Below are 25,857 nucleotides of genomic sequence, written 5' to 3' on the forward strand. Positions count from 1 at the left end.
CGAGAGCAGAGAAGGCAGCTGCTGAGGCAGGCCCCTCAGCAGAGACAAAGCAGCAAAACCTCAAAACAACCAGATTGAAAACCAGAGGACCTCGAGGAAAATGTTCCGGTAATGGTCTTCCCCTTCGCCACCGAGAACTTAGCCACGAGAGCACCAGCTGAGACTCCCCAGGAAGAGCCCCCATGAACACGGGGTGTCACACCAGACACCTCCATCCCCAGGTTTCCTGCCTCACCTGTCTCTAGGAAGGTCTCTCTGCCTCCATCCTCATTCCTCCCCTGAAATATGCAAATAGATCGGGCCAGTTTGGGTGCAGGGAGAAGCATTGCCCCAGGGGTTGCAGTGGGGGTGGGAAGAGAGAGAGAGAAAGCATGCCAAGCCTTACCCCAAGGGTGAAACACCAACTCACGGGAGCTCAAAGGCGTCCAGCATGCAGAGACCCAACACTGCTCATCTGCAAGCTGCTGCAGCCTTTGCAGCAGCAGTTCTGCAGACCTGTAGGGGATGGCACCATTGCCCTCCCCCCAGTGCCTCAATGGGGAGGAGGAGGAGAGAGGCTCCAGCACACTCTCCCTCCTCCGGGCCCACGGAGCAGCTGGGACAAACAACTGGATCCCCAAGGTCACCTTACTGTGCGATGCAGCTCCCCCCGGGTGACAGGGTGCCTGCCCTCAGGGCCAGCTGAGCCCGGCAGCTGACAGGGAGACAATGCACCTCAAAGGCTGGAGGCCTTTCCAAGCCGGTCCCCCCACAGCCCCTCTCCTCTCTTTGTTCCAGGCCCTGTGGGGGTGGGAGGGCTGTTTCCCCCAAAAGGGGACCCCCCTCCCCTGTGAAGCCGCCTCCAGTGCTCGGAAGCAGAGCAGTTTGGAAGCAAAGGCAAACACGGGGTCCGGATGCTTTGAGCACATTCAAGAGATGCACAACAGGCGGTTCAATCCCATGTGAATTATACTCAGAGCAGACCCCCTGAAACTAATGGGCATGGCTGCCCCATTATTATTCTTAGTTAAGTTTATTATTAGTCACTTTTCTTTCTTTTACAAAAGCAACTCAGCTTAGGGACGTAAGGAGAGCTTGCTGGATCTGGTGAAAGGCGTCCTGTACTCAGAACAGCCAACCAGATACCTCTTCTGGGAACTCCATAAGCAGGCGGAAGAGCTGGACTCCTTCTGTGGCTTCACAAAATCATAGAATTGTTGAGTTGGAAGGGACCCTGGGGGTCATCTAGTCCAACCCCCTGCAGTGCAGGAATAACCACCCAGAGTGGCTGGAGAAACCCAGCCAGATGGGTGGGGTATAAATAAAATTATTATTATTATTATTATTATTATTATTATTATTATTATTATTATTATTATCATCATCCTACTTTCCCCCAATGTGGGGCTTGAACCCATGAACCTGAGATTAAGTGTCTCGTGCTATTCTAGCAGTCTCCAGCAACTTGCATTCAGAAGCACTACTGTCTCTGACTGTGGAGGCAGAGCATAGCCCTTGTGGGTGGTAGCATAGCTCTTCTCCTCCATGAATTTGGCTAAGTCGTTTTGGGCTGACAATTTCACATATTGTTTTATTACAGTGGACGCTCGGGTTGCAAAGGTGATCCATGTGGGAGGCACATTTACAACCTGCAGCATTCGCAACCTGTAGCGCTGCGTCTGCGCACGCGCAGGTCGCAATTCGGTGCTTCTGCACATGCGCAAAGCGTGATTTAGCGCTTCTGTGCATATGCGAGTGCCGAAACCTGGACGTAACTCGTTCCTGTACTTCTGGGTTCAGCGCGGTGCACAACCCAAAAACACACAACTGAAGCATCTGTAACCTGAGGTGTGACTGTATTAAGTTGTTAATCTTTATCCCAAAAGGAGATAAACCTTAATGATAAAGAAAATAATGAAAAGCCTTACAGGGTTGTTGCAAGGATTACAATGAAGCGTGCATATAAGTATTATGTGCAGAGAATATACACATTTCATATGAAGCTTACACACACACAGTACAAAGTTTGAATGCTCTGCATGTTTACCCTTAAAGAAACTGAAAGCACAAAGAACAAATTAGTCCACCCAGGATAAGAGGAAAGAGGAAGGATCTCCTTCGCTCCCCCCACCGCCCCAGAAACTGGCTGCTGCCCAAGGCCATTATATAACAAAGGGGAGAAGAAGAGGCCAGGAAAGTCAACCTGGTTTTCCCCCTTGTTTCCCCGAATAGCAAGAAATAATCGAAACTGGCGGTCAAAGGTCCGCACTCCTGCCAGCTTGCAAAGATCTTCCTGCCACCGTGGATTCCTGGTATTGACTGAATTTCTAGCGCTCAGGGTAGACTGGCTAGTGACTGGCTCCAGCTGGAGCCCAAATTCGGTGCATGGTTTCTAACTCTTGCAATTTCAAAGCAACCCTGAGACCCAAAAGCTCCTTTTTTATAGGCAGAGAGGATCCATTTTTGAGGTGCATGCGCATGAAGAGGAGGAAAAAGATTCATGAACGATGGGAAATATGAAATTGACAGTTGCCCATCCTATCAGAGGAACGGCCAGCACCACCAAGAACATAAGAAAAGCCTGCAGGAACAGGACAAAGGAGGCTCATTGAGCCCAGCATCTTCTTGCAACAGCCAACCAGGTGGCTGTGGGGAACCTGCAAGCACCCCTCTTGCTGCTTCCAGAGCTGGCAAACAGCCTTCAACAGCCTTCTCCTCCATGTATTTGTCCAATCCTCTTTTAAAGCCATCTTAAAGGTAAAGGGACCCCTGACCATTAGGTCCAGTCGCGGACGACTCTGGAGTAGCGGCACTCATCTCGCTTTATTGGCCGAGGGAGCCAGCGTACAGCTTCCGGGTCATGTGGCCAGCATAACTAAGCCGCTTCTGGCGAACCAAAGCAGCGCATGGAAATGCCATTTACCTTCCCGCCGGAGCGGTACCTATTTATCTACTTGCACTTTGACGTGCTTTCGAACTGCTAGGTTGGCAGGAGCAGGGACCCAGCAACGAGAGCTCACCCTGTTGCGGGGATTCAAACCGCCGAGCTTCTGATCAGCAAGCCCTAGGCTCTGTGGTTTAACCCACAGCGCCACCCAACAAACCATCTTAGCTGGGGGCAATTCCTGCCTCCTTCCATAGTTTTAAGCATTCACCGTACAAATAATTGCGCCTAACATCCTGCTGCACCCGAACGCCCACAAGTTCTAGTGTTGAGAGAGGGAGAGAAAACTTCTCTCGGTCCACATCCTCCAATTGAAAATCAGCTGCCATGTTCCTTTCAGAACCACCCGTCCTCCTCTCTCACTCCCAGCTGTTCCCTTGAGATCCCTCCTCTCTGCCCAGGACAACTCACACTCGGACGCCGTTTCTCTCCAGTGCCAGTCCCATCCCCAGGTTCTGTTGGACCCCTTCGCTGTCTTTTCAGGGAGTGTGCTTGCAAGCCAGGGCGCTCTTCCTCCTTGACGCCTGGGGCCCCTCCAGACCTCACCGCCTCTTGACAAACTGCAGGGTCAGCCAGCTGAGAATTATATATCTTGATCCTGGAGGCAACAAATCCTGGGGCCACAGCTGGCTGGCTGTCTCTCTGCAGCTCTCTGCCAGGGGGCTCGTCCGGGAAACGGAAGAAGCGGATAAGATGGGAGGTCCTGGGTGGGCTGAGATGAGTGGGGACATTCCATGTGGTCCATCTGGGGCTCAGCATGTCCACAAGGCAAGGCTGCGAGGCTGTTGCTGCCTCTGAACCATGTCAGGCCGAGAGAGGATGGGGTGAGGGACCAAAGGAGCCCTTTCCCCCCTGAGATCAGTTCCAGCTCTTCAATCCCAGCACAGAGCCCAAAGCAGGCAGCAGATCGGCTCCAAAGGTTTCCAAGTCCGGCTAGCCATGGAGTTAAACCGCATCCTACTTGAGAGGCTGCCCTCGACCACAAGCTGGAATCCAAAGATCAGGGAAGGAGCTATAGGGGCCGGGCCAGCCCAATAGACAGCTGGCAGGGCGGGGTGGCTGGATGGGGTTCAGAGTGCAAGAAGCAGCCGCAAGCTGCTCTGTAAAAACCTGAGCACCACCACCCAGCCTCTCCCTGAAACTTTGGGGAAAGAGGGTGTGCAGCAGGGAGGGTGTGGGTCCCAATTGGAACCCCTTCCCCTGATATACATTTGCTTACAGAGCAGGAGTGGGGAGGAGCTGAAGTAGGGGAAACGTTTGAAACGGGAACAGATCTCCATATCATTGGAGGAAAGACAGGAGAGGCTTGCTTGTGGACTTTGCAGAGATATTTGGCTGCCCACTATGGGAAGCTGGCACTGGACTAGAGGGACATTTTGTTCAATCCAACAGGACTTCCTTCATGTCCCTAAAGTGCAGCTTTAAGAACACTGAACGATGGCTACCAGACATGATAGTTAGATGGAACGTCTGTGTTCAGAGGCAGTCTACCTCAATATTCCCAGGTTTGCAGAAGTAGCAAAAAATAAATAAGAAGCCTAAGGGGGTATACAGCCCACCCCGAAAAAAGCCCACCCCGATAAAAGCAGCCCTATGAGGATTGAGAGTCCTTAGAAGTCACAGAGTATTGAATATCAGTTGGAAAGGTAAAACAAACAAAAAAAGGGGGGGAAGAGAAAGATAGAAGTGTCCCGACTGAGTCTCTTGACAGTTTGTAGGATACAGCTGGCTGGCTGGCTAGCTGGCAGGCCAGAACCCTGAACTAAAGCAAAAGCCAGAGAGAGGAGTAAGCACTGCAACATTTTGTTGCAGAGCACACTTGTTCTCAGTTTTCCCTATGCTCACTCAAAAGTGCCCAACACTTTAGTGGCATTGCCTTAGGGAAGGTGCTCCAATACCCTAAATCCTATGTTCTTATGATCCTGATTTGTTTTTGTTTGTTTATTAAGTTAAGCAATAGAATAGCTTTAACTGAAACATAGCAGAACTTCAGACGCATGACTAAGCCTTTCTTGCTCCAGCAGACATTCCAAGGTTATGTTTGGATTTATGATAGGTTTTTTATAGTTGTTGCTGTTTTAACGTCCCAGTTCCTGTTTTTTTATGTACACTGCTTAGCAATGCAAATGATTAAGCGGTACAGATGTGTCCTAACGAGATAAAACAGATTGAGGGGTTGGGTGTTGTGCACCCTGTTTTCTGCACACACATGCACAAACAGTGTGCTGCAAAATCAAGGCTAAGAAGATCCTTCCAGCACAGCATCCAGTTCCCAACAGTGGACAGCCACTGCTGCAAAACACCTGCTGCAACACACACACACACACACACACACACACACACACACACACACACACACCCTCTTTCTGGTACTCAAAGGTACACAGAGTGAGAATGCAGACCTTGTGCTTCCTCCCATTCCTTCATCACTCTTCTGACTACAGCCAAGCAGAGGAGAAATGACATAAGAGTGGCTGGGGCAACCCAGTCAGATGGGGAGGGTTTAAAAAATAACATTATTATTATTATAGAATAGGACGTCCCTATTTTCATTGGAGAAACGTTGGATGGTATGGGTGTTTCTTGTGGGCTTACCAACAGGGCACCTGGTTGGCCACTGTGACACTCAAAAGCCTCCTCTGCCACGGCTTCATACAAATCCAGGATTCTGCTGAGGCACTATAAATCCTCCAATGGGGACTGGGTGATGACAGCCTTACATTTTTATGTATATAGGGAGATACTGCTGAAGGTTCTTTTGCCCCAACAGTGGGGGACCTGGTGTCTGTATGCTTCTGAATGGCATTTGCCAGAAGCCACAAAAGGGAAAGTTGCTCCTGTGTTTGGATCCTGCTTATTATCAGCATCATTATTATGTATACGAACATAAGAAGAATCAGATGGAATCTTCTGGCCCATCTTAGTCCAGCATCCTGTTCTCACAGTGGCCAACCAGTTGCTTCCACAGGGAACACACAAGCAGGATCCGAACACAGGAGCCTTCTCCACACACCTGTTCTGTTTCCAGCAACTGGTATTCACAAGCACTGCTGCCTCCAACTGTCATCATGGCTAGCAGCCATCAACAGCCGTCTCCTCAAAGAATTTGTCTAATCCATCTTGGTTGGTGGTCATCACTGCCACCTGTTGGAGTGAGTTCCACAGTTTAACAAACTATGTTTGTCTGTCCCAAACCTCCCAACATTCAGCTTCACTGAATGTCCGTGAGTTTTAGTGTTGGGGGGGGGGATGTCTTTCGATCCACTTTCCCCAGGCCACGCATAATTTTATAAACTTACTTGCCTTTTCTCTAAACAGTCCCTAATCCTGCCACCTTTCCTCACCTGGGATCTGCTCCATTCCTTCGATGTGTTACAGAAATTACGGGGGGGGGGCACATCTTTAAAGTTGTTAAATGTTACAAATATTGTACACAAATGTACCCTTTCGACTTGACAGCTCAGGGAAGTTACCTAGCTATAAAAATCATATAAAATCAACTCCTTTGCCAGTTTCCTTCATTCCACCACCAATTTGCTTAATTGGCCAAGGACTTGGAAACCACTTGGTCTCCGCCATAATCCCTCAGGCAGGAGGTCACATACTCACAGAAAGGTACTCATAGGTGTCAATCGCTGGGCAAAGGCACTCCTCCGGACTTGCCCAGGTGGCAGACTATGCACACCAAAGTTTTACTGTCCCTTTGTAGTAGGTGCTTAGAATCTATTTCCCAATACATATCCTGTATCCCCCTGTTGCCCCAACACATTCCTCCTATGTTAATCATGTATAACCCTCCCCTTTTCTGATGTAGCAATGATGTAGTGAAGATGCTTAATGAACTGTATGCTGGGATAAGATAGAAACTTTTAAAAGTCCTTGTCACCCCATCCTCAGGGTTCAAAATTCCTCTTTGAACCTGTTGCGCAATAAACTTTGGTCTACAGATATTTGCTCCTGTTGGTGGCTGGACTCCTTCCTTTATTCTGCAGGGACCCGTGGGCAGACGAGCTGGGTGAATGAGCAGCCTCGCACCTAGATTTTCCGTAACAGAAAAATTCCTGGCTATTGCAGGAATGCAACACACAAAAACATCTCTCACCAACTTTGAGAAATCTCCTACAAAGCAAGAGCCACGCAGGCATTGGCCTGTTGGGTTTTTCCCGCTTGGGCCAAGCACGTAAGATTTGGGAAAGGCATAGACTTCCGAGTAACACATTCAGAAGTCAGAGCCGCACCGGCATGCAAATTTGCATCCTTAACTAAAGAGCAACTTATACAAAATGAGGTGGCGTAAGGAAACATTATTCAGAATGTTATCACAAGGTTGAAGTTTCTTCTCATTAATAGATTACTTTATGGCCTACCGATGCTGTGGCACAGATGGCTCTCAATATATTATTTCTGGACACTGGAGCAGCAGGCAAGAAAGGAAGTGGAACCATAGAATCACAGAATCATAGAGCTGGAAGGGACCTCGAAGGGTCCTTGGGGTGAAGGAATTGCAACTAAAGGATCCTTGGCAGGTGGGCAGCAAACCTCTCTTTTAAGGATTTCCAATGAACTTCCTGAGGTCATCCGTGGCATTCTCAAATGGCTCTTGCCCTCAGAAAGCTTCTCCTAACATTTAGTCGGAATCTCTTTCCTTGCCATTTGAATCCATTGGTTCAGTTCCTCCCCTCTGGAGTGGTAGAAAACAAGCTTGCTCCATCTTCTGTGTGACAAGCCTTCAGACAGTTGAAGATGACCAGCAAGTGCATGATGGGTTTGGAACAGAACCGTTTATTTTAATGTGCATCTGCCCCATTTTATGTAACGTGGGAGGGCTTATTTTTACAACAAAAGGGGCAATGAGGAGGGGGCAGAAATTCTTCCCCAACTATGGTTCACACTCAAGTCTTCCCTTTCCCAGGACTGCCATGGAGTCAGTGTTTGAGAATGGCTATCTGCCATCTCTGTTCTTCTTTCACTGTTAATTTTTAAGCTGGTTTTATGGCAGGATATAACTGTATTTAATTGCTATTCTTTTTTCCCCCTGAGCCTCCTTGGGTGGCTGCAGAGTAGAAGGATGTAAGGGGGGGAGAGAGAGAGAGCAGAAAGGATATACAGCCAGTTTGGTGCAGTGCCTAGAGTGTCAGACTTGGACCTGGGAGACCAGGGTTCAAATCCCCACTCAGCCAGGAAGCTCAGTAGGTGATATTGGGCAACTCATTGCCTCTCAGCCCAACCTACCTCACAGGGTTGTTGTGGAGATTCAGTAAGGAGGGTTGAACAATGTGAATGAATGAATTTATTATTACTGTCACAGACCAGTTCTACTTCACTGGAACTGTGTCCTTGGAGAAAAAAGTGGGATACAAATCGAATAAATAAATAAAACCTATGGATAGACTTAGAAGCAAAGCGGTTTGGGTGGTGAGGGAAGGGTCTTCAGTCCTTTCCTGTTGGGGGACATTTTTCCTGGGTTTTTTGTCTGTTTGCTTGTTTTAAACCAGAGCGCACCACCTCCCCATTTAATATGGGATGGGGCAAACCTAGGCTTCAGGTAGCAAACGCTTCACCCATCTGGGGCTCTGGTGGCACCTGGGCTCAGGACTTGAGACACAAGGTGTCTCTGCTACATTAAATCTAATAAAGATCAGCCGCATGACGTGATAATCTGGAGTCTGGTGAGCTCCCTGCGTAGCAAAGGCTCTGATCCCATTAGCACTCATTAAGGGACAGTTGCTTGCCTTGGCTACCTGCTGTTGAGAGGAGCAAATAAACACCCTGGGCACACACCCAACACTTGCTCTAAACTCCTCTGCAGTTCTGCCTGCCTTTAGACGTGTCTGCACATACTGTGGATCTCTCCCTGCCCTCTGCCCTGCTTGTCGGAAAGGGTACCAGCCAGTGGCGGAGCAAGCCGACTGGGTGCCCGGGGGGCAGGGGCAGCGGCACGTGGGGGCAGCAGGGGCGGGGCCAGCAGAGCACAGGGGCGGGGCCAGCCACCTGCAGGGCTCCGAGGAGTCTGCCTGCCTCCTCCCCCTTAGCTGCCCTACAGCTGGGGGGGCAGCAGGCGGAGCTTTTCGGCAGCAGAGCCTGCGCATGCCCAAGCCACCACATCACTCCCAGGAGAGACGCATGGGTCGGGCACACTGCAGGCCCCATGGTGAGTGCCACCCAGGACCTGCCACCCACCTTAGTGGTGGCACCCAGGGTAGAGCGCCCCTATCACACCCGTCGCTCCGTCCCTGGTACCAGCCACCACAGCAAGCCAGGAGGGATGCTGAGTGACCAGAGAAGCCCCCTCCTCTGGCTCACATCCTCTGCCAGTGGCGTAGAGTGGAGGAGTGATAGAGGCACTTGCCCCAGGCACAAAATTTGTTAGGGGTGCAAAATTTGAACACACAGTGCTGCCTCAATACAGCTGTGAGCTTCCATCACTGGGCTCCACTGAAAACAGCTTCTCCACGTGAACCAGGAAGTGACCTCTCCAGATAACAGAATGGTTCTTCTTCTCTTATCTCCATGGGTGATACAGTTGAATGCACATGTGGACTCTGTCCATTTCCCTCCCTCCCACCACCACCACCCTCCGCACGGCCCTGGGCACTGGCAATCCACGCTACACCACTGTCCTTTGCCACTGATGGGCTGCAAAGGAGGACCCCTCTCTCAGATGCCAAGCAAGCAACAGACAAGTGGATATGGGACAATGCAGCCGTGTAGGGAACCCCAGCCTTAATATTTCCACCCAGACATTGCTGGATGAGAACCTAAGAGGGACCATTGATGGGAATGGGGTGGTTTGGACTGCCACAAAGCAGACAGGTTACAATGAGGGTGAACTAACTAATTACAACCAAATAATAAGGGGAAAGGCTATTGAGGAAGTGGGAAGGGGGTGGAGGCTATTGATGGCAACTAGCCATGACTGATAAGCTGCGCCTTCGCAGTCGGAGGCAGAAATGCTTCCGAATACCAGTTTCTGGAAGCCGTAAGAAAGGAAGAGTGCTGTTGAGCTCAGATCCTGATTGCATGCTTACCAGCAGAGACATCTGGTTGGCCACTGTGAAAACAGGGTGCTAGACAAGATGAATCATAGGCCTGATCCAGAAGGCTCTTCTTAGGTCCTAACGAATACAGGAACCACAGCAAGGGGGTGAATCAGCCAAGTCCCTCCACGTGCGCACTGAGGCACCCCAGAAACATACTGGGAAAGTTCAGCTCAGCTGACATTTGAAGGCGACCCTCCGCAATTGACACTTCCTGAAGCGCTACTCAAAGCGAAACACAGCCACCCTTTGAAATTTACACTTCTCCAAATTTCATGGTGCTCCAAATGACGCATATTATGTGTCAGGAGCAGGTGCGTTGAAAAGCAGCGTACAGAACTGCCTTACGTTAGGGGAAACGGCTTGCACAAATATATCCATTTTGACAGATCCATCCACTCCTCCCAAGGAGCAGAGCCACGCCTAGAGTCTTGCTCCAATGCCGCATGAGGCACGGAAGGCGATCTGTCATGCTGAGTGACACACGACTCTCTTGTGCAAAACAGACAAAGGCTCAGACATGCACAAGAGGATGGCATGCCTCGTGTCTGCCTCCTTGCCCGGACATCCCTGACACACTCACAGCCGCATCTGGGCACGGACGGCAAACAACTCGTTTCCTCCTGACACAAGCCGGACCGCCCCTCTGCTATGCTGTGCCGTCAACACAAACACACACGTCAGGCTGCCAAAGGAAGCAAGAAGAAGTATGGGAAGGCTGAAAACAGGACCTGGGCAGCAGTAGTGAAGCCAGGCACCTCTTGCTATGTCTTTACTTGGTATCTCGATTTGCAGACTGCCCTCCATCACTGAGAATGATCCCAGGGCCAAGAGCAGCCTCTGGTCCATGGGAATGGTGTTGCGCCTCCAGCCCTGCAATGGTGCTTACCAGATTTTTTTGGGGGGGGTGTACTAGGCAAAGCACCAGACTAGCTACTGGAATGCGCCCGAAAAGGCCTAACCTATCTGCTGCCCCCCTACTGCCCTGTTGGGAGGGTGGCAGTGCAAGACCATTACTCCTGCCCAGGGTCAGTTTCCAGAATATCATAAAACCAAAATGTACATTTGTCAGAAATCGCTTTTGGGAACTCCCTGCTGGGTACAGCCAGGTGCCTTTGCTGTACCTGACGCAGCAGGCAGCACACAGATCACAGAGTCACAGTCTTCCCTGCAACAGGGAGATGGAATGCATTTCTACTTAAATTATAGTGATCATTTCTAAATTTGCATGTGTATAGATTCATAAGAAATCAATTGTTTAGTGTGGCTTTCATGATGTGCTTAACTATCTTTCTTTTTTTTTAATGAGTTCCCTACTTTTGATTGTTTACATCCTTGGCATCGCTCCTAGGTTTCGTTGATTTCAATTGATGTTCTTCTTGTTTGCACCTTTTTTTTAGTTTTTTATTTATACTTTTCAAATTTATACATTTCATTAGTTTTACAATCAATTTCACATTTCAAAATTTGACTGCCTTCCCCTTCTTTCTGCAGTTCCTTAAATTTTATTTTTCAATATCTTTGGCATATCCAAATTCATTTGACTTGCTCAATTATCTACTGTAAATATATACTGTTATAAGACTGCAGGTTATCTGGTTTGCACTTTTGACTCTGCATTGCTATTGATAAACAAATTCTTGCTGACAAACGAACAAGAAACCTTGCTTGGTTTTATATTGCTCAGGTTTTTGGTCTTAGCACAAACATTATGAAATGGAGCATCTCAAGGGCAGGGTCCCTACTCCTGTCCACCCCATCCCTTTTCCCCTACTCACCAGGATGTCGCTACTCTCCCTCCGAAGCGACAACTGCTCCAGGCGGTCGAGAGAGGGGGTGCTGGGGAAGGACGGGCCGGTGCCCGCAGGACGGAGGATAGGCAAACTCAGCGACTTGAAGTCCTTCACCGCCTGCTCCACTTTGAGTTCATCCCCAGGTTTGGCTGCAATGCAGAAGAGGAGGCCATGGGACAGGTCTGGAGGGCAATTCTGGACAGAATGGTCCCTCTCATATTGCCAAAGAGGCTTTCCCAACCTAGAGCCCTCTGGATGGGTTGGACGGCATCTCCCATCAGCCTCAGGAGAGACACGCAGCAGCCTACCTTTCACACGAAGGTAATGTCCTCCAAACCGGTAGGCCTCAAAGTTGAGTGAAAGGGGGGTGTTGGACTGGTCCAGGTAAATGTCCACTTTAGACAGGTCGATTCCCTTCCTCTCAAAAACCGGCAGCAGCACTTCACTGGGTTTTAAAAGAAAAGAGAGAGAACCAGTAAGTGGCGCTGCCTGTTAATCGATGTGTTGGAACTAGCTTGGGCTCAGAATGCCTGGAAGGCCGTAGCTCCCAATGCAAACCTGCCTGGGTGCTGAGATCATCGGGGCAGCACCTTCTCTTGGTCCCATCAACACTAGAGGCACAGCCAGCAGTGAGATGAGAAAGTGCCTTTTTTTTTGTGGCTCCTAAATTGTGGGATTCCCTCCTCAAAGAGGGCGGACTGGCTCCCTCCTTGTTATCCTTCTGCTGACATGCTACAAAGACATTCCTGTTCAGATAGGTGTGACCTTGGGGCCAGTTACTCACTCTCAGCTTAACCTACCTTTGTTTTCCCACACCCATTTCCAAGCAGAGCGGTCAGAACTTCAGCAACAGAACTACTCAGGCCTTTGCGCTCCGAACATCAGGTGTTGGGAGCAGGTTAGGATCCTGCGCTGAACTGATGGGCTCAGGATTGCTGGAGCTGCTTCCAGATGAGGCCTTGGACCCGCAGCTTTCCTGGGCTCCCAAACACGAGTGAAGCCCCTGCCCAGCTTGCACCCCAGGCTAAGCTGCTCTCTGCCCTCCTTACCCCAGGGACTTCTTCTTCATGGCTGGCACGATCTCCGTCTCAATGTCCACGTTCAGATCAAACTTCAAGGTGAAGCATTCCTTGCTAGGGTCCTGCGGGAGAAACGCAGGAGCATGTCGGCCAGAATTCAAAACAGTCGCCAGGCCTCTGCCCCCCCTCCAATTTCTTAGCGCATGGAGGAGGACCACCAGGGCACATTCCCACCCCTCCTGCCCTCTGTAGGGCATCCAAATAGGCCTCTGTGACTTCTAGGGTCCTGCGCAGGATGAGGCCAGACCCAGTTCCCAGGGTTTCAGAGTGAAAGCAAGGTGCAGTCATGGAATGAGCGCAAGTGGCCTCCTTACGTCAGTGTGCCTCCTGCGAGCCTTCTTCTTTGGCAGCTTCAAGGCTGAGCTCTTCCTGTCCCTGAAACAGACCAGCCAGCAGACAGAAGGGAGTTAGAAGGTCCCCCTCATATTGCCCCACAACAGCAAGGGAAGGCAGGCACAACTTTCCCCTCTGATGCAGGAAACGTCCTGCCCCACCAGCTCCCGTACGGTTTATAAATGCCTTTGCAGAATTCCGGTCAAGCTGACCAACGTGTCAAGCGGGGGGGGGGGGGATGCAATACAGCTTGTGGTGGAATATACCAGGTTTTTTTTTGTTAAAAATAGATTTTCAAATGGCACAAATTCCCCACCAGATACCCCACACTAAGAAAAAAAGCCTAATGAACCCAAATTGCAAGCGCCTTCTGTTTCGACTTTTAAAATGCCTGCTGGAATAGTTTTTGTTCCATCCAGCAATTGAGATGCGCCCTTCCACAACAGTTAACTGATTTCTGATTTCAACTTTTTAAGTATGATTTTTATGGTGTGGGGTTTTGTTTTGGTTTTTTGTATAATTGTAAATCGCCCTGCTATCCCCCCCCCCCTTTTTTTTTTAATGAAACGCTAGCGGTATGTATGCGTGTAAAATAGTGCACCAGGAAAAAGGCTAGACTGGACCCTTCCTCCCTGAGACACTAGCTTTCTAAGTGAGGGGAGCTCTACTGATGTGAGCGCCTCCTGGGCTGGCCAGCCCTCCACTCACCCTTTCCCATCAATCAGCCCTTCATCCTCCTCCTCAACATCTGAAGCAGGGCTGGTGCGTGGTGGGCACGACCGTGTGGAGACGTTCCGGGCCAGGATAGAACCTAGAAGGGAGAAAAGCTCTGAAGCCCATGAAGGATCCAGCCCTCACTGTGTTGCCCGCGGGGGGCGGGGGGGAGCCCACTGAAGAGCACACCAGCTAAGCTGTTTGGAAAGAGATGATAGAATTGCAGAGTTGGAAGGTACCCCCCCCCCGGGTCATCCCCTGCAGTAATAATAATAATAATAATAATAATAATAATAATAATAATAATAATAATAATAATTTATTTATACCCCACCCATCTGGCTGAGTTTCCCCAGGCATTCTGGGCGGCTCCCAATCAAGTGTTAAAAACAATACAGCATTAAATATTAAAAACTTCCCTAAACAGGGCTGCCTTCAGGTGTCTTTTAAAGAGAAGATAGCTGTTTATTTCCTTCACATCTGAAGGGATGGTATTCCACAGGGTGGGTGCCACTACCAAGAAGGCCCTCTGTCTGGTTCCCTGTAACCTCACTTGTCGCAATGAGGGAACCACCAGAAGGCCCTCGGCGCTGGATCTCAGTGTCCGGGCTGAACGATGGGGGTGGAGGCGCTCCTTCAGGTATACTGGACCGAGGCCATTTAGGGCTTTAAAGGTTAGCACCAACACTTTGAATTGTGCTCGGAAACGTACTGGGAGCCAATGCAGGACTGGTGTTATGTAGTCCTGGCAGCCACTCCCAGTCACCAGTCTAGCTGCCGCATTCTGGATTAATTGCAGTTTCTGGGTCACCTTCAAAGGTAGCCCCACATAGAGTTGATTGCAGTTGTCCAAGCAGGAGATAACTAGAGCATGCACCACTCTGGCGAGACAGTTTGCGGGCAGGTAGGGTCTCAGCCTGCATACCAGCTGGAGCTGGTAGACAGCTGCCCTGGACACAGAATTAACCTGCGCTTCCATGGACAGGAATCACTGCTGAAGAATCCCTGACAGGTGGCCATCCAACCTCTGTCTAGGAACTTCGGACAAGCCCTGTGAAAAGGAGGCCGTGCCAAGCTGCCCTTGACCCAGCCGCGCGACTTGGGCTTTTCCCCTCACCTTGCGGCGGCAGGTCAAAGCGGATGTGCCCGTCAAAATGCATGGCACCGTGGAAGCGTCCGTCACACGCTTCACACAAGTGGAGGGGGCTGTTGTGGTTCAGCTGCTGGCACTCGGCGTGGTGGCATACCTGGCAGAGGGAGAGGGAGGGAGGGGAGAGAGAAACAGCAAGGTCAAGCCGGGGGCTAATTCCAGGACCAAGGGGAGAGGCATCTCCCTGATGCAGGGTTTGGATTTCCAACATCCATCACCTGCAGTCATGTTGGCAGCAGAGCTAACAGGCCAGCGGTGATGTGAGCCCCAGTCCACAGCTGATTCCCTGCTCACTCTTTAAGGGCACCTTGCCCTCCCTTGACTGATGCTGCAAAAAGGCAAAACCTTTTGCAAAATGATGGGTTTTTTCCTGTACAGATGCAAATGTAGACCTTCTATACTGTATCAGCAGAAGCAAGCCAGCTTCATTCCTCTTCCTAGACATCCCAGATTTCTCCAATTCATTTCCAACCAGGTTAAGCCCAAATTAGTTTCTCGATGATTCGTTTACTTCTCCCCACCCCACGTGAATTTCAAGGTTTAAAGGCTTGAACATGGGTAGGCAAACTAAGGCCTGGGGGCCAGATCTGGCCCAATCGCCTTCTAAATCTGACACATGAACGGTCCAGGAATCAGAGTGTTTTTACATGAGTGGAATGTGTCCTTTTATTTAAAATGCATCTCTGGGTTATTTGTGGGGCCTGCCTGGTGTTTTTACAGGAGTAGAATGTGTGCTTTTATTTCAAATGCATCTCTGGGTTACTTGTGGGGCATAGGAATTCGTTCATTTATTTTATTTTTTCAAAATACAGTCCGGCCCCCCACAAGGTCTGAGGGACAGTGGACTGGCCCCCTGCTGAAAAGGTTTGCTGACCCCTGTGCTTGAATGAGATGGGAGAATGGCATGCACCACTTTCCAACTGCTAGTGGGTTCTCCTTCAACATCGTTCAGATGCACAGGTTACAGGGAAACAGCTCCTTTTGCGTTTCTCTTTCTTTCGCAAATTCATTTGCAATCCAGATTGTCGCCGCATCTCTCCATTCCTCCTTCCCTTCCATTCCACTGGGGGATGGATCTCCCTTTGGCTGCCTGCACATCTCCTCTGTGGAAACCCCCAAGCTGTTTTCGCTCCCTTGTTAGCTCACCGTTTGTAAAAAGCTGGCCTTTCATGCCCTGCCACCCACGTCCCAGCCCCTGTCACAGGAGGGGTACCTGAGTCCTTCGTGCCTGAAGTAACGTGCGCCACCCCACCCCCAGGGCTCACAGAGGAGGCTGCCGGTGGCCCTGGCCTACCAAAGCTCCTCCCCACACAGGCGCCGGAAGCAAGTGTCTGCAGCAGAACAATGCAAGAGCGGCTACAAGGTTTCCTTCGATTGTGAGGGACACCCTGGATGCCTGCGGCTGCTCAGCAACCCCAGAGAGCTATTTTTAAGCACACATCCGAGTCGGGCTGAGGGCTGCCTGGTGCCCTGTGACCTCACGTACAACAATGGCACAAGCACAGAAAAAGAGGAGCTACTGGACCAGGTCAATGCCCCATCTAGTGCAGCATCCTGTTATCGCAGTGGCCAACCACTGGGATGCCATCAGCAGGATCCAAGCAAAAGAGCCCGCTCCCCTCCTGAGGATGCAGGAGCATCGCTGCCTCTGACAGGCTACGGCCTCCTCTGTCTCAGGTGTGCTTATATCAGAAGTTGTGACCAAAGTGCAGCAGGCAGGAATTGAATCCGGCACCTTAGGGAGCTGGAGATGTCAGATTGATCCAGGAGGGGGCAGTGCAGCCCAGGCTACTGGAATTGCCTCTGCTGAAATCTAAAACCAATATTTAAAAATGCTTAACATTTCTGTTCTCATCCCTGTTTTGAAGGTGAAATGTCGGTGTCCCAGGCTAAAATCTGAGCGCTTTGGCCCTTCTTGGCAGTTCAAATATGATACCTCATAAGCTTTCAGCAAACTACTGGACACCATTGCATGTCAAATATCAAATATGCCATTGCAGGTCAGCTGTCAATTCAGTCGAATTCCTCAACACCAAGCCATGCCTACCTTTCCTACATTGGCAAATGTTGAAAGCAGCATTTGATTTATTGAAATAGGGAGAATATTCAGCAAATATTTGAAGGTTTGGCTAGAAATTGGCTAACCATTTGTTTTGGTTTTGGTTTTGGTCTGTGAGCCAAACACTGAAGGGTCTGCCAGGTTTTGAAATTGTCAGATTTTTCACTGTCAACCCTGAATTTGAAATTCACCATTTGTATTTTGGACCTGAAGCTTATTATCAAAACTGAAGTGAAAGGCAATGATATAACTTCTTCAGCTGCCCAACATTCACTGCTACTGAACTACTACTGTGGCTTGACGAAAGACTAGGTCAACCTCCTTTCCAAAACCATGAGGACTACACTCTTACTTTATTTTAAAGGCACTTGTTTTATTCTGCACCGAGGTAGCTATCAGATGCTGCCTGAAGCGTTGAATAATCTCTGTGTGATGAACAAGGATGCTGACCAGACAAAAGCCCAAAGACTATTCGCCCTCAAAATTGACAAAGGCGAGCTTGAAAGAGACCCTCTGTCAGGGCACAATTCTTTCAAATCCAGCATTTGGGAACCAGCCGGTTTCCTGTGGCTTGTCACCAAGAACAGTCAAGGGATGAGAAAGGCTCGCTCAAACTTCATTTCACTGCCAGTCTCTGATCACAGCCAAACTTCTGAAGGAAATACCTTGCAGGGCCTCTCTTCCATCTGCCCCAACACAGTTTGGGCCACATCAGAGTTCAAGTTCCAGCCACCCTCATGGGAAAGGCCATAGCTCAGCGGTAGGGTATCCGCTTCGCATGCAGAAGGTCCCAGGTTCGATCCCCGACACCAGCTCCAAGCAGAGCCAGGAATGTCCCCTGCCTGAAAACCCTGGAGAGCCATTGCTGCCAGTCAGTGAAGACAATATTGAGCTAGATGGACCAATGAATGGCCTGACTCAGTATATAAGACACCTTCCTATGCGCCTATCTAATTTCATCCAAATGCTGTGCACCCCAAACTTTGTACTGCCAAGCTGCAATCACAGACATTTTGCAGTATGCTATTCATGTCAGCCTGGATAGCTCAGTTGGTTAGAGAGCAGGGTTGGTAACACCAAGGTTGCAGGTTCAATCCCTGTTTGGGACAGCTGCATATTCCTGCATGGCAGGGGGTTGGACTGGATGAACTTTGGGGTCCTTTCCAGCTCTACAATTCTGTGTTTCTATTTTGTTTCTATCCTGCCTTCTCTCCAAGAGCGATTCTCCCCCCTGTGCCCGTATTTTATCTTCACTACAACCCTTTGAGGTAGGTTAGACTGGGAGAAGAGGGACCGGCTCAAAGTCACCTAGTAAGCTTCATAGCTAAGTAGGGATTTGAACTGGGATCTCCTGGATTCTTCCCAGACTGTAAATAGTGCCCACATTTCTCCTTGGTTTTTTTCTTGCTCTGGAGGATAGGACCCAAACCAATGGATTTAAGTTACTGTACAAGAAAGGAAAGGGACGCGGGTGGCACTGTGGGTTAAACCACAGAGCCTAGGACTTGCCAATCAGAAGGTTGGTGGTTCAAATCCCCACGACGGGGTGAGCTCCCATTGCTCTGTCCCAGCTCCTGCCAACCTAGCAGTTCAAAAGCACATCAAAGTGCAAGTAGATAAATAAGTACCGCTCCAGCACAAAGGTAAATGGTGTTTCTGTGCGCTGCTCCGGTTCGCCAGAAGCGGCTTAGTCATGCTGGCCACATGACCCGGAAGCTGTACGCTGGCTCCCTCGGCCAATAAAGTGAGCGCCGCAACCCCAGAGTCGGTCATGACTGGACCTAATGGTCAGGGGTCCCTTTACCTTTTCCTTTTACAAGAAAGGAAGAGCTTTCTGATAGTAAGAGCTGTTAGACAGCAAAACAGGCTCCCACGAGAGGTGATGTACTCTCCTTCCTGGGAAGTTTTTAAGTAAAGGTTGGATGGCCATCTGTCATGCATGATCCAGTTGAGATTCCTGCCTTGCAGGGGGTTGGACTAGGTGACCCCCAGAGTCCCTTCCAACTCTACAACTCTATGATATCTGAAAAGAGAAGTGCTATTTCATTGGAAGCCATACAGATTTCCATGCTCAGACATGATGGGCAAAATGTACTGCAATCGTGGTGCAGGCCAGACAATTCAGCCACTCCACAGTTGCACAAAGCAAGAGCAGAAATCAGCGTTCAGTGACCTGAGTCCACCAGCATCCATCTTTTACCAACAACCTCAGGGTCCAGCCTTTGAGATACCCTCGAAAACAGGCGGGCAATTCCTTGACAAAATACGAAAAGTCAGAGGGGGTCTGAGGAGAATTTCCTACCAGAAGGCAGCCCAGGAAGTGGAAGAGGGACAGCAAAAACCACCTCGGGGTCTTGGTCCTTCAAAGTACGGAAAGTAACTACAGTGGTACCTCAGGTTAAGTACTTAATTCATTTCGGAGGTCCATTCTTAACCTGAAACTGTTCTTAACCTGAAGCACCACTTTAGCTAATGGGGCCTCTTGCTGCTGCCGCGCCGCCGGAGCACGATTTCTGTTCTCATCCTGAAGTTCTTAACCTGAGGTAATATTTCTGGGTTAGTGGAGTCTGTGACCTGAAGCATATGTAACCTGAAGCGTATGTAACCCAAGGTACCACTGTAGACATATGCAAATGATCTTTATTTGCATCTTTAAGATGCAACTCTATTGCCTCGAATATTATCATTTCGGTGACCTGTTGATACGTTTTTCTCAAAAGGTTTCCCCAGAGCGGGAGTTACTGCCGCCATTTTAAAGCTCACCAGCATAACCCGAAACAGGCAGCCGGGTGTCTACCCGGTGCAGCGCCACACTTCCTACAGAGCCGATGCGATGCCTGTCTGTCTTACCAGGTGCAACAGCCAGGCCACCCTCCCATCTCACTGTTCCTAGAGTGACACCCCTCAGATACAAATCAAGGCAGCCAGGCAAGCTCCTGGCTGAAAAGCCAGCAGGCCACGTGGCAATCTCCAAGTCCGAGCCTTGCTGAAAACGTCCACAGTCTCCTGCAAGGCTTTTCCTTCTCTGCACTCGAAGCTGAGAGGGAGGGAAAGGGCCAACGAGCCAGCAGCTGAAGCAACAGGAAGCCCCGGAGATACGGGGAGTCGGAATCAGCAGGTGGCTCAGACGGGAGATGAAACACATTTGACCCGCTGGCAACCAGACATCGGTGGCAAATGCACAGAAAGGGCTGGAGACAGTGGAGGAGGAGAACGAGGGAGGGACCAACAGCTGCTGGCTGTTTCAACGGCCATCTTGAAAGCAAATGCCACTCTCCCGGCCGGACAGAGAAGCCTCAGGTGCGACAAGGGAGCCTCCCCAGAGGAAACGCAACCGCCGGGAGGGCGGCAGGTGGCTGCCAGCCGCTCCAGCCCCAGAAACTCACCCCTAAGGCCCCACTTTGCCCCCCAAGCCAGGTCTTGCAGACCAGGGCAGGACAGAGCGAGCCTGTCCCCAGCTGGCTGGCTGATTCATGGCTCCGGGAGGATTTGAAGGAGGCATCCCAGCCGTGACAAAGCCTTGACTAAGCAGGTGGGGCATCTCTGGGGCTTGCAGTGAGTAAGGGCTCGAAAGCCGCTCCTGCCAGGCTGGGCCCAGACAGGCCGCAATCCGCTGCCAGCGCAGGAGCCGTCCGGCTTGCTGGTACTTGCCTCTGCAGCGGCTGGGTCTGGCTTTCCCCTCCTCTCATCGCCTGTCTCTGCCAGGAAACTCTCCCAGCTGGAACCTAAGCCGGCAGCATTGAGGGGCGGGGAAGGAGGCACTCCCTCCCTCCCTCCCCAGGTGAGCAGGAGCAACGGTAACCAGCAGGGCATTAAGTTCCCCCCCCCCCAAAAAAAGCCCCCCCCCTCTTTTTGGTATGTTTTTTATTAAATTTTCTGTTTTACATTTTAAAACATTCTTTTAAACAACCTTAAAATATCCATGACTTCCCTTCTTCTCTTTCCATGATTCATTTTACAAAACATATTTTACATAAACTAAACCATTGAGCATTCCATTAATACATCCATCAAAGCTTATTTACACTGCTGAATTTATCTTAACGCTGCCAACGTTTTCAAGTATACACAGTCCCCCCCCCCATATATCCAATAAACAATTTCCCATCTTCTTTCAACATATGTTCTTCTTGTTCTCTTATTCTATACGTTAGGTCCGCAAGCTGCGCATATCCAATCAGTTTAAGCTGCCGTTCTTCTTTGGTTGGGACCTCGCTCATTTTTCCATTTGTGTCAAGCTACATAGCAAGCTGCCTTATGAGCATAAAAGAACATAAAAAGAGGACTGCCTTTATCAAGCCAAAGGCCTATCTAGTCCAGCATCCTATTCTCACAGTGGCCAACCGGATGATTTGAGAATTTCATCAGCTGGCACAGTGGTACCTCGGGTTAAGTACTTAATTCGTTCCGGAGGTCCGTACTTAACCTGAAACTGTTCTTAACCTGAAACACCACTTTAGCTAATGGGGCCTCCTGCTGCTGCCGCGCCGCCGGAGCACGATTTCTGTTCTCATCCTGAAGCAAAGTTCTCAATCTGAAGCACTATTTCTGGGTTAGCGGAGTCTGTAACCTGAAGCGTATGTAAACTGAAGCGTATGTAACCCGAGGTATCATTGTATTCAGAAGCATTATTATTAGTTTTTAATGTGTGACATTTTAATGTATTTCTATTCTTTGTTGGAAGCCGCCCAGAGTGGCTGGGGAAACCCAGCCAGATAGGCGGGGTACAAATAATAAATTGTTGTTGTTGTTGTTGCTGCTGCTGCCTCTGGCTGCAGAGGCAAAGCAAAGCCACTGTGTCCAATAGCTATTGATAGCCCTCTCCTCTTTTAAAGCCATCCAGACTGGTGGTTATCACTGCCCCCTCCTGGGCAAGTTTCATTGTTTACGGTACCCTCCCAATGAAAACAGAGACGTCCCCTCCATTTCTCTGATGAGAATAGGGACACCAGAAGGAAAAGCGGAACATTCCCGGATCAAATCCGAAACCGGGGCAGCTTCTGTTAATCCAGGACTGCCCCTGGAAAATAGGGACACCTGGAAGGTCTGAATGCTTCTGAATATCCAGTTGCTGGAGACCACAGGAGGGAAGAGAAGTCTTGTGTTCAAATCCTGTGCTGGGGCTTCCCATCGGGGCATCTGGTTAGCCACACTGAGAACAGGACGCTGGATTAGATGGGCCTCCTCTGGCCTGATCCAGCAAGCCTCTTTTTATGTCCTTACTTCCAACTGCTTTTCCTTGTTGCACACAAGTGAAGAGAGCAAAGGGAAGGGCATGGCCAGCCCTATCATTAGAAAGAGGGAAGCAGCTGCCTCATGAGTCAGTGGCCTTCCCCTATTCTCTCTGTGTCCCCTAAGCTAGCTTCCTCTGTGCCTCTTAGGCTAAACTGCTGCCCTCGGGTATATTGGAGGATGCCGTTGCCTTAGCCAGAAGTAAGATTAAACTGCCTCTCCGGTCTGATTCTGTGCATGGAATGAGAGATGGAGCATCTTCAGGCAGCAAAATGTCATGGGCTGGCTTGGGCAAAGGGATTCGGCTGGAGTGTGGCAGAAGAGAGGGGAGCTGTTGCCCCAGATTTGGAAGGTACAGCATCTGCTTTACATGCAAAACATCCCAGGTAAGACTCAAAACATCTCCAGTCAAAAATCCTGAGAGCCAAGAAATCCGATGTTCTGCCATCAAGATAGTTATATTATATATATTTGTGAGCCAGTGTGGTGTAGTGGTTAGAAAAGTGCTGGACTAGGGACCTGGGAGAGACCAGGGTTCAAATCCTCCACTTGGCCTCCTTGCATGACCTTGGGCCAGTCACTGCCTCTCAGCCTAGCCTACCTCGCAGGGTTGTTGGAGAAAAAGCTGGGACATAAATGCATTTAATATTTATTTTTTTTAAGTATCCTGGAGTGGGGGCCTCTGGGATCTTGCGAGCCCAGGCAAGCCTTCAGTTGAGTCGAAGCAGGCCTGGAACCAGCTCCTCAGCCAGTCATCCACCAGCCAGCCACACATCCCGGCTAACTCACAGGAAACACTCCGTCTGGTGATGAGTCAAGGGAAATCTCCACAGCCGGGCGTGGGATTGTAAACAAGTGTGTCTCACACTGTTTTGACACAGAGCACGTCGCACGCAGCACTCTCGGTGGCGTGTCCCTTCGCAGACAGACATTACAACAGGTAGGGAGAAGGGGAGGCGGGCGGGTGAAGTTTGTCTTTATAAGCGGAGGGTTGGGGAAGCTGCATCAGTTGAAATCTGCTATGCTGCAAGGCAGGGAGGTTACCTATGCTTGAGATTTTGGGGGGAGCTCTCAGCAGGCAAATGGCCCACTATAACTGTTAAGTTGTGGGTGAACACATCAGACGACACAGCGATTCTCCAAACAGCTCTTGTTTATTCACAGGCCAGAACAGAACTGAACTGAAGGGTTCAGCCAGCCTGCTTATACAGAGCTCCAGTACAATGTAACTGTAACAACTTTCTGTAACTATCCAATCACTGAACGTCACTTTTGATCCCTTATTTGCATATGTGGACCTGAACTATCTACAGTATCCCCCTGCTGGCCCAGGGTGAGAACTTCAGTACATAACAATAATGACACAGCCACAGATTATGCTGTCCTTAGCCAGGTGCCTCTGAGCATGTCCAGAGTTTTGTTTCATTCTCCCCCTGACCGCTTTCAGCTGACAAGACTGGCTTGCTTATCTGGGTATTATTTATTGAATTTCTCCCCCCCCCCGCCAGGAGCTCAATGTGGTGCATAGTTCTCCCCCTGCTCATTTAATACCCCAAACAATCCTGTGAGGTAGGATATGCTGAAATACAGGTGACTGGCTCAAGGTCAAACCCAGTGAGTTTCATGGCTGAGCGGGAATTTGAACACAGGTCTCCCAGGCCCTAGTCCAGCAATCTAGCCACTGCACTGCACTGCTCTCACTCTCTCCCTTCTGCATTGGTGCCCTCTGCCATCAGTGAGGTTTGGGGCAAGACACCTTCACTGGGGTATTCCCTCTCCAGCAAGTTTACTCCTCCTTGAAATTAGCTCAGGAGGCTCTTCGTAGTCAGGACCAAACAGCGGGCGATGCCCAGGCCTGCCAAACCTTGATGCAATCCTGGACTGGCGGTGGGGGGAGATGGCAGGGGAGAGGGGGTCACTTAACAGAGAGGTAGAAGAGGGGACACACCAGAGCCATGCCGCAAAACGAGGCAGGCCGATGCCACCATCCAGGTGCAAAGTGAAGATCCTGGTGGCAGCATGCCTGGATTGGCATCCCTGGGCACATATCATTGCATCAGCTGCCACTTCCCTATGTGTAGTAGGCGACAGAACAGCTCAGCTGGGACTTTTCTCTTGACAAAAGAGGAGCCTGACTGCCGGATGAAGGCAAACATCCACTCCAGTGGCCAATCAGATGCGTTCTGTGAAGCTGCCGGAAAGACTTGAAGGAACGAGGCCTCTTCTGCAGCTGCTCCCCAGAATCTGGTAGACTTTCTCTGCACATGGAAGTTCCATTTAGCTGTCTTGGCTGCTGATGAGCCTCTCTCCATGCACTGGCTTAGCTGCCACCGAAACCAGGAGCCCTAGCCGCATCTTGTGGTGATGAGTTCCACAGGTGCGAAGGAGCGCCTCCTTTCGAATATCTCCTGCCATTAAGTTGCAATGGATGGACCCAAGCTCTGGCATCCAAAGAGGCGTGGGGGGAAGCTGCTCCCGCTGCCCCACTTCCAACAAACCATGCAGGATTTTACAAACCTCGGTGGCATCCTTCCTCACACGCCTTTTTTCCTGTGCTGTGACTGGCCGAGTGGCTAGCAAAATTGTGGCAGCCAGGTAGCCGTCTTAGCCACAGGTGCAGCAAAAAACACTGGCTGTTTGTTTCTGCCTGCCAATAGTCATCAGTGTGTTCCTTCCAGAAGTAATACATGCCACATCCGTTGAGACCTGGCGTAGTGTAGTGATTAGTGTCATACTAGGCCCTGGGAGAGAAACCAGGGCTCAAATTCCCACTTGGCCATGAAGATCACTGGGTGTGACTTTGGGCCAGTCACTGCCTAACTAACCTCACAATGCTGTTGTGGGAATTAAATGAAGAGGGGGGAGAACCATGTATGCCATCTCAAGCTCCTCAGAGGAAAATGTGGTATATAAGCTCATCATTTCACTTAAACCAGGACAAAGGGGTGACAGTGATTCCACCACATAGGTGCCAATTCCCTGGGGCCCTTGGTGCCTGAGCACCCACAAAATTCCCCAGGCACCCACAAATTTCAGTGCCAGGGCCTTGCATGCTGCACGGCAGCCATGGCTCCAGGCACCCACAGTCGCGGGGCCAAGTTGGCATTCCTGCTCTACCATGTGACTAAATAATGGGGAAACTCTCCTCCTAACTGCAATTCCTGCATTGCAGGGGTTTGGATTAGATGACCCTCAAGGTCCCTTCCAACTCTACAATTCAGTTATTTTTCCTCCCCTAGGTCAGTGCTGCCCATCATTGAGGGGTCGTGGGTTTGGCAAGGTCAATACAGAAAGACATCCCATGGCAAAACTGCTCCAGCATCAAATTCTGACAGGCACAAGCCAGGCTATTTGAGGAGGACTGAACCTGACCAAGACACCTCCTGTCCGAAGTCCACATGACCCTGAGAATAAGCAAAACAATGATGCAGAAAAGAGCATCTCAGAGCTCGTGCAGAAGGCCGCCCCCTCACCCCCCCCAAGTGTGACATTCCACCCTGGGAAACAGAGGGGTGTGGGCCTTTCTGACAGGCTGAC

General features: G+C 50.1%; 1 protein-coding gene across 9 annotated transcripts in view; it reads right to left on the reverse strand.

The window, feature by feature from the left end:
* PLEKHG5 (pleckstrin homology and RhoGEF domain containing G5) overlaps nucleotides 1-25,857 on the reverse strand; it is a gene marked incomplete at its 3' end in the record, with an annotated part of 110,602 nt that overhangs the window by 26,127 nt on the left and 58,618 nt on the right. For 8 of the 9 annotated variants that reach the window (XM_081201416.1, XM_081201414.1, XM_081201418.1 and 5 more), the window contains 6 exons: nucleotides 14,997-15,126; nucleotides 13,874-13,976; nucleotides 13,147-13,207; nucleotides 12,803-12,894; nucleotides 12,062-12,198; nucleotides 11,739-11,902 (listed from right to left, as the gene is read on the reverse strand). In XM_081201416.1, coding sequence (XP_081057542.1) covers nucleotides 11,739-11,902; nucleotides 12,062-12,198; nucleotides 12,803-12,894; nucleotides 13,147-13,207; nucleotides 13,874-13,976; nucleotides 14,997-15,126 — 687 coding nt within the window. Of the gene's footprint in view, nucleotides 1-3,334; nucleotides 3,900-11,738; nucleotides 11,903-12,061; nucleotides 12,199-12,802; nucleotides 12,895-13,146; nucleotides 13,208-13,873; nucleotides 13,977-14,996; nucleotides 15,127-25,857 lie in introns of those variants that run through there. The other variant, XM_081201422.1, reaches the window with a different exon arrangement.

The sequence above is a fragment of the Podarcis bocagei genome, assembly GCF_964188305.1.
Source record: "Podarcis bocagei genome assembly, chromosome: 7".
NCBI classification, from domain to species: Eukaryota; Metazoa; Chordata; class Lepidosauria; order Squamata; family Lacertidae; genus Podarcis; species Podarcis bocagei.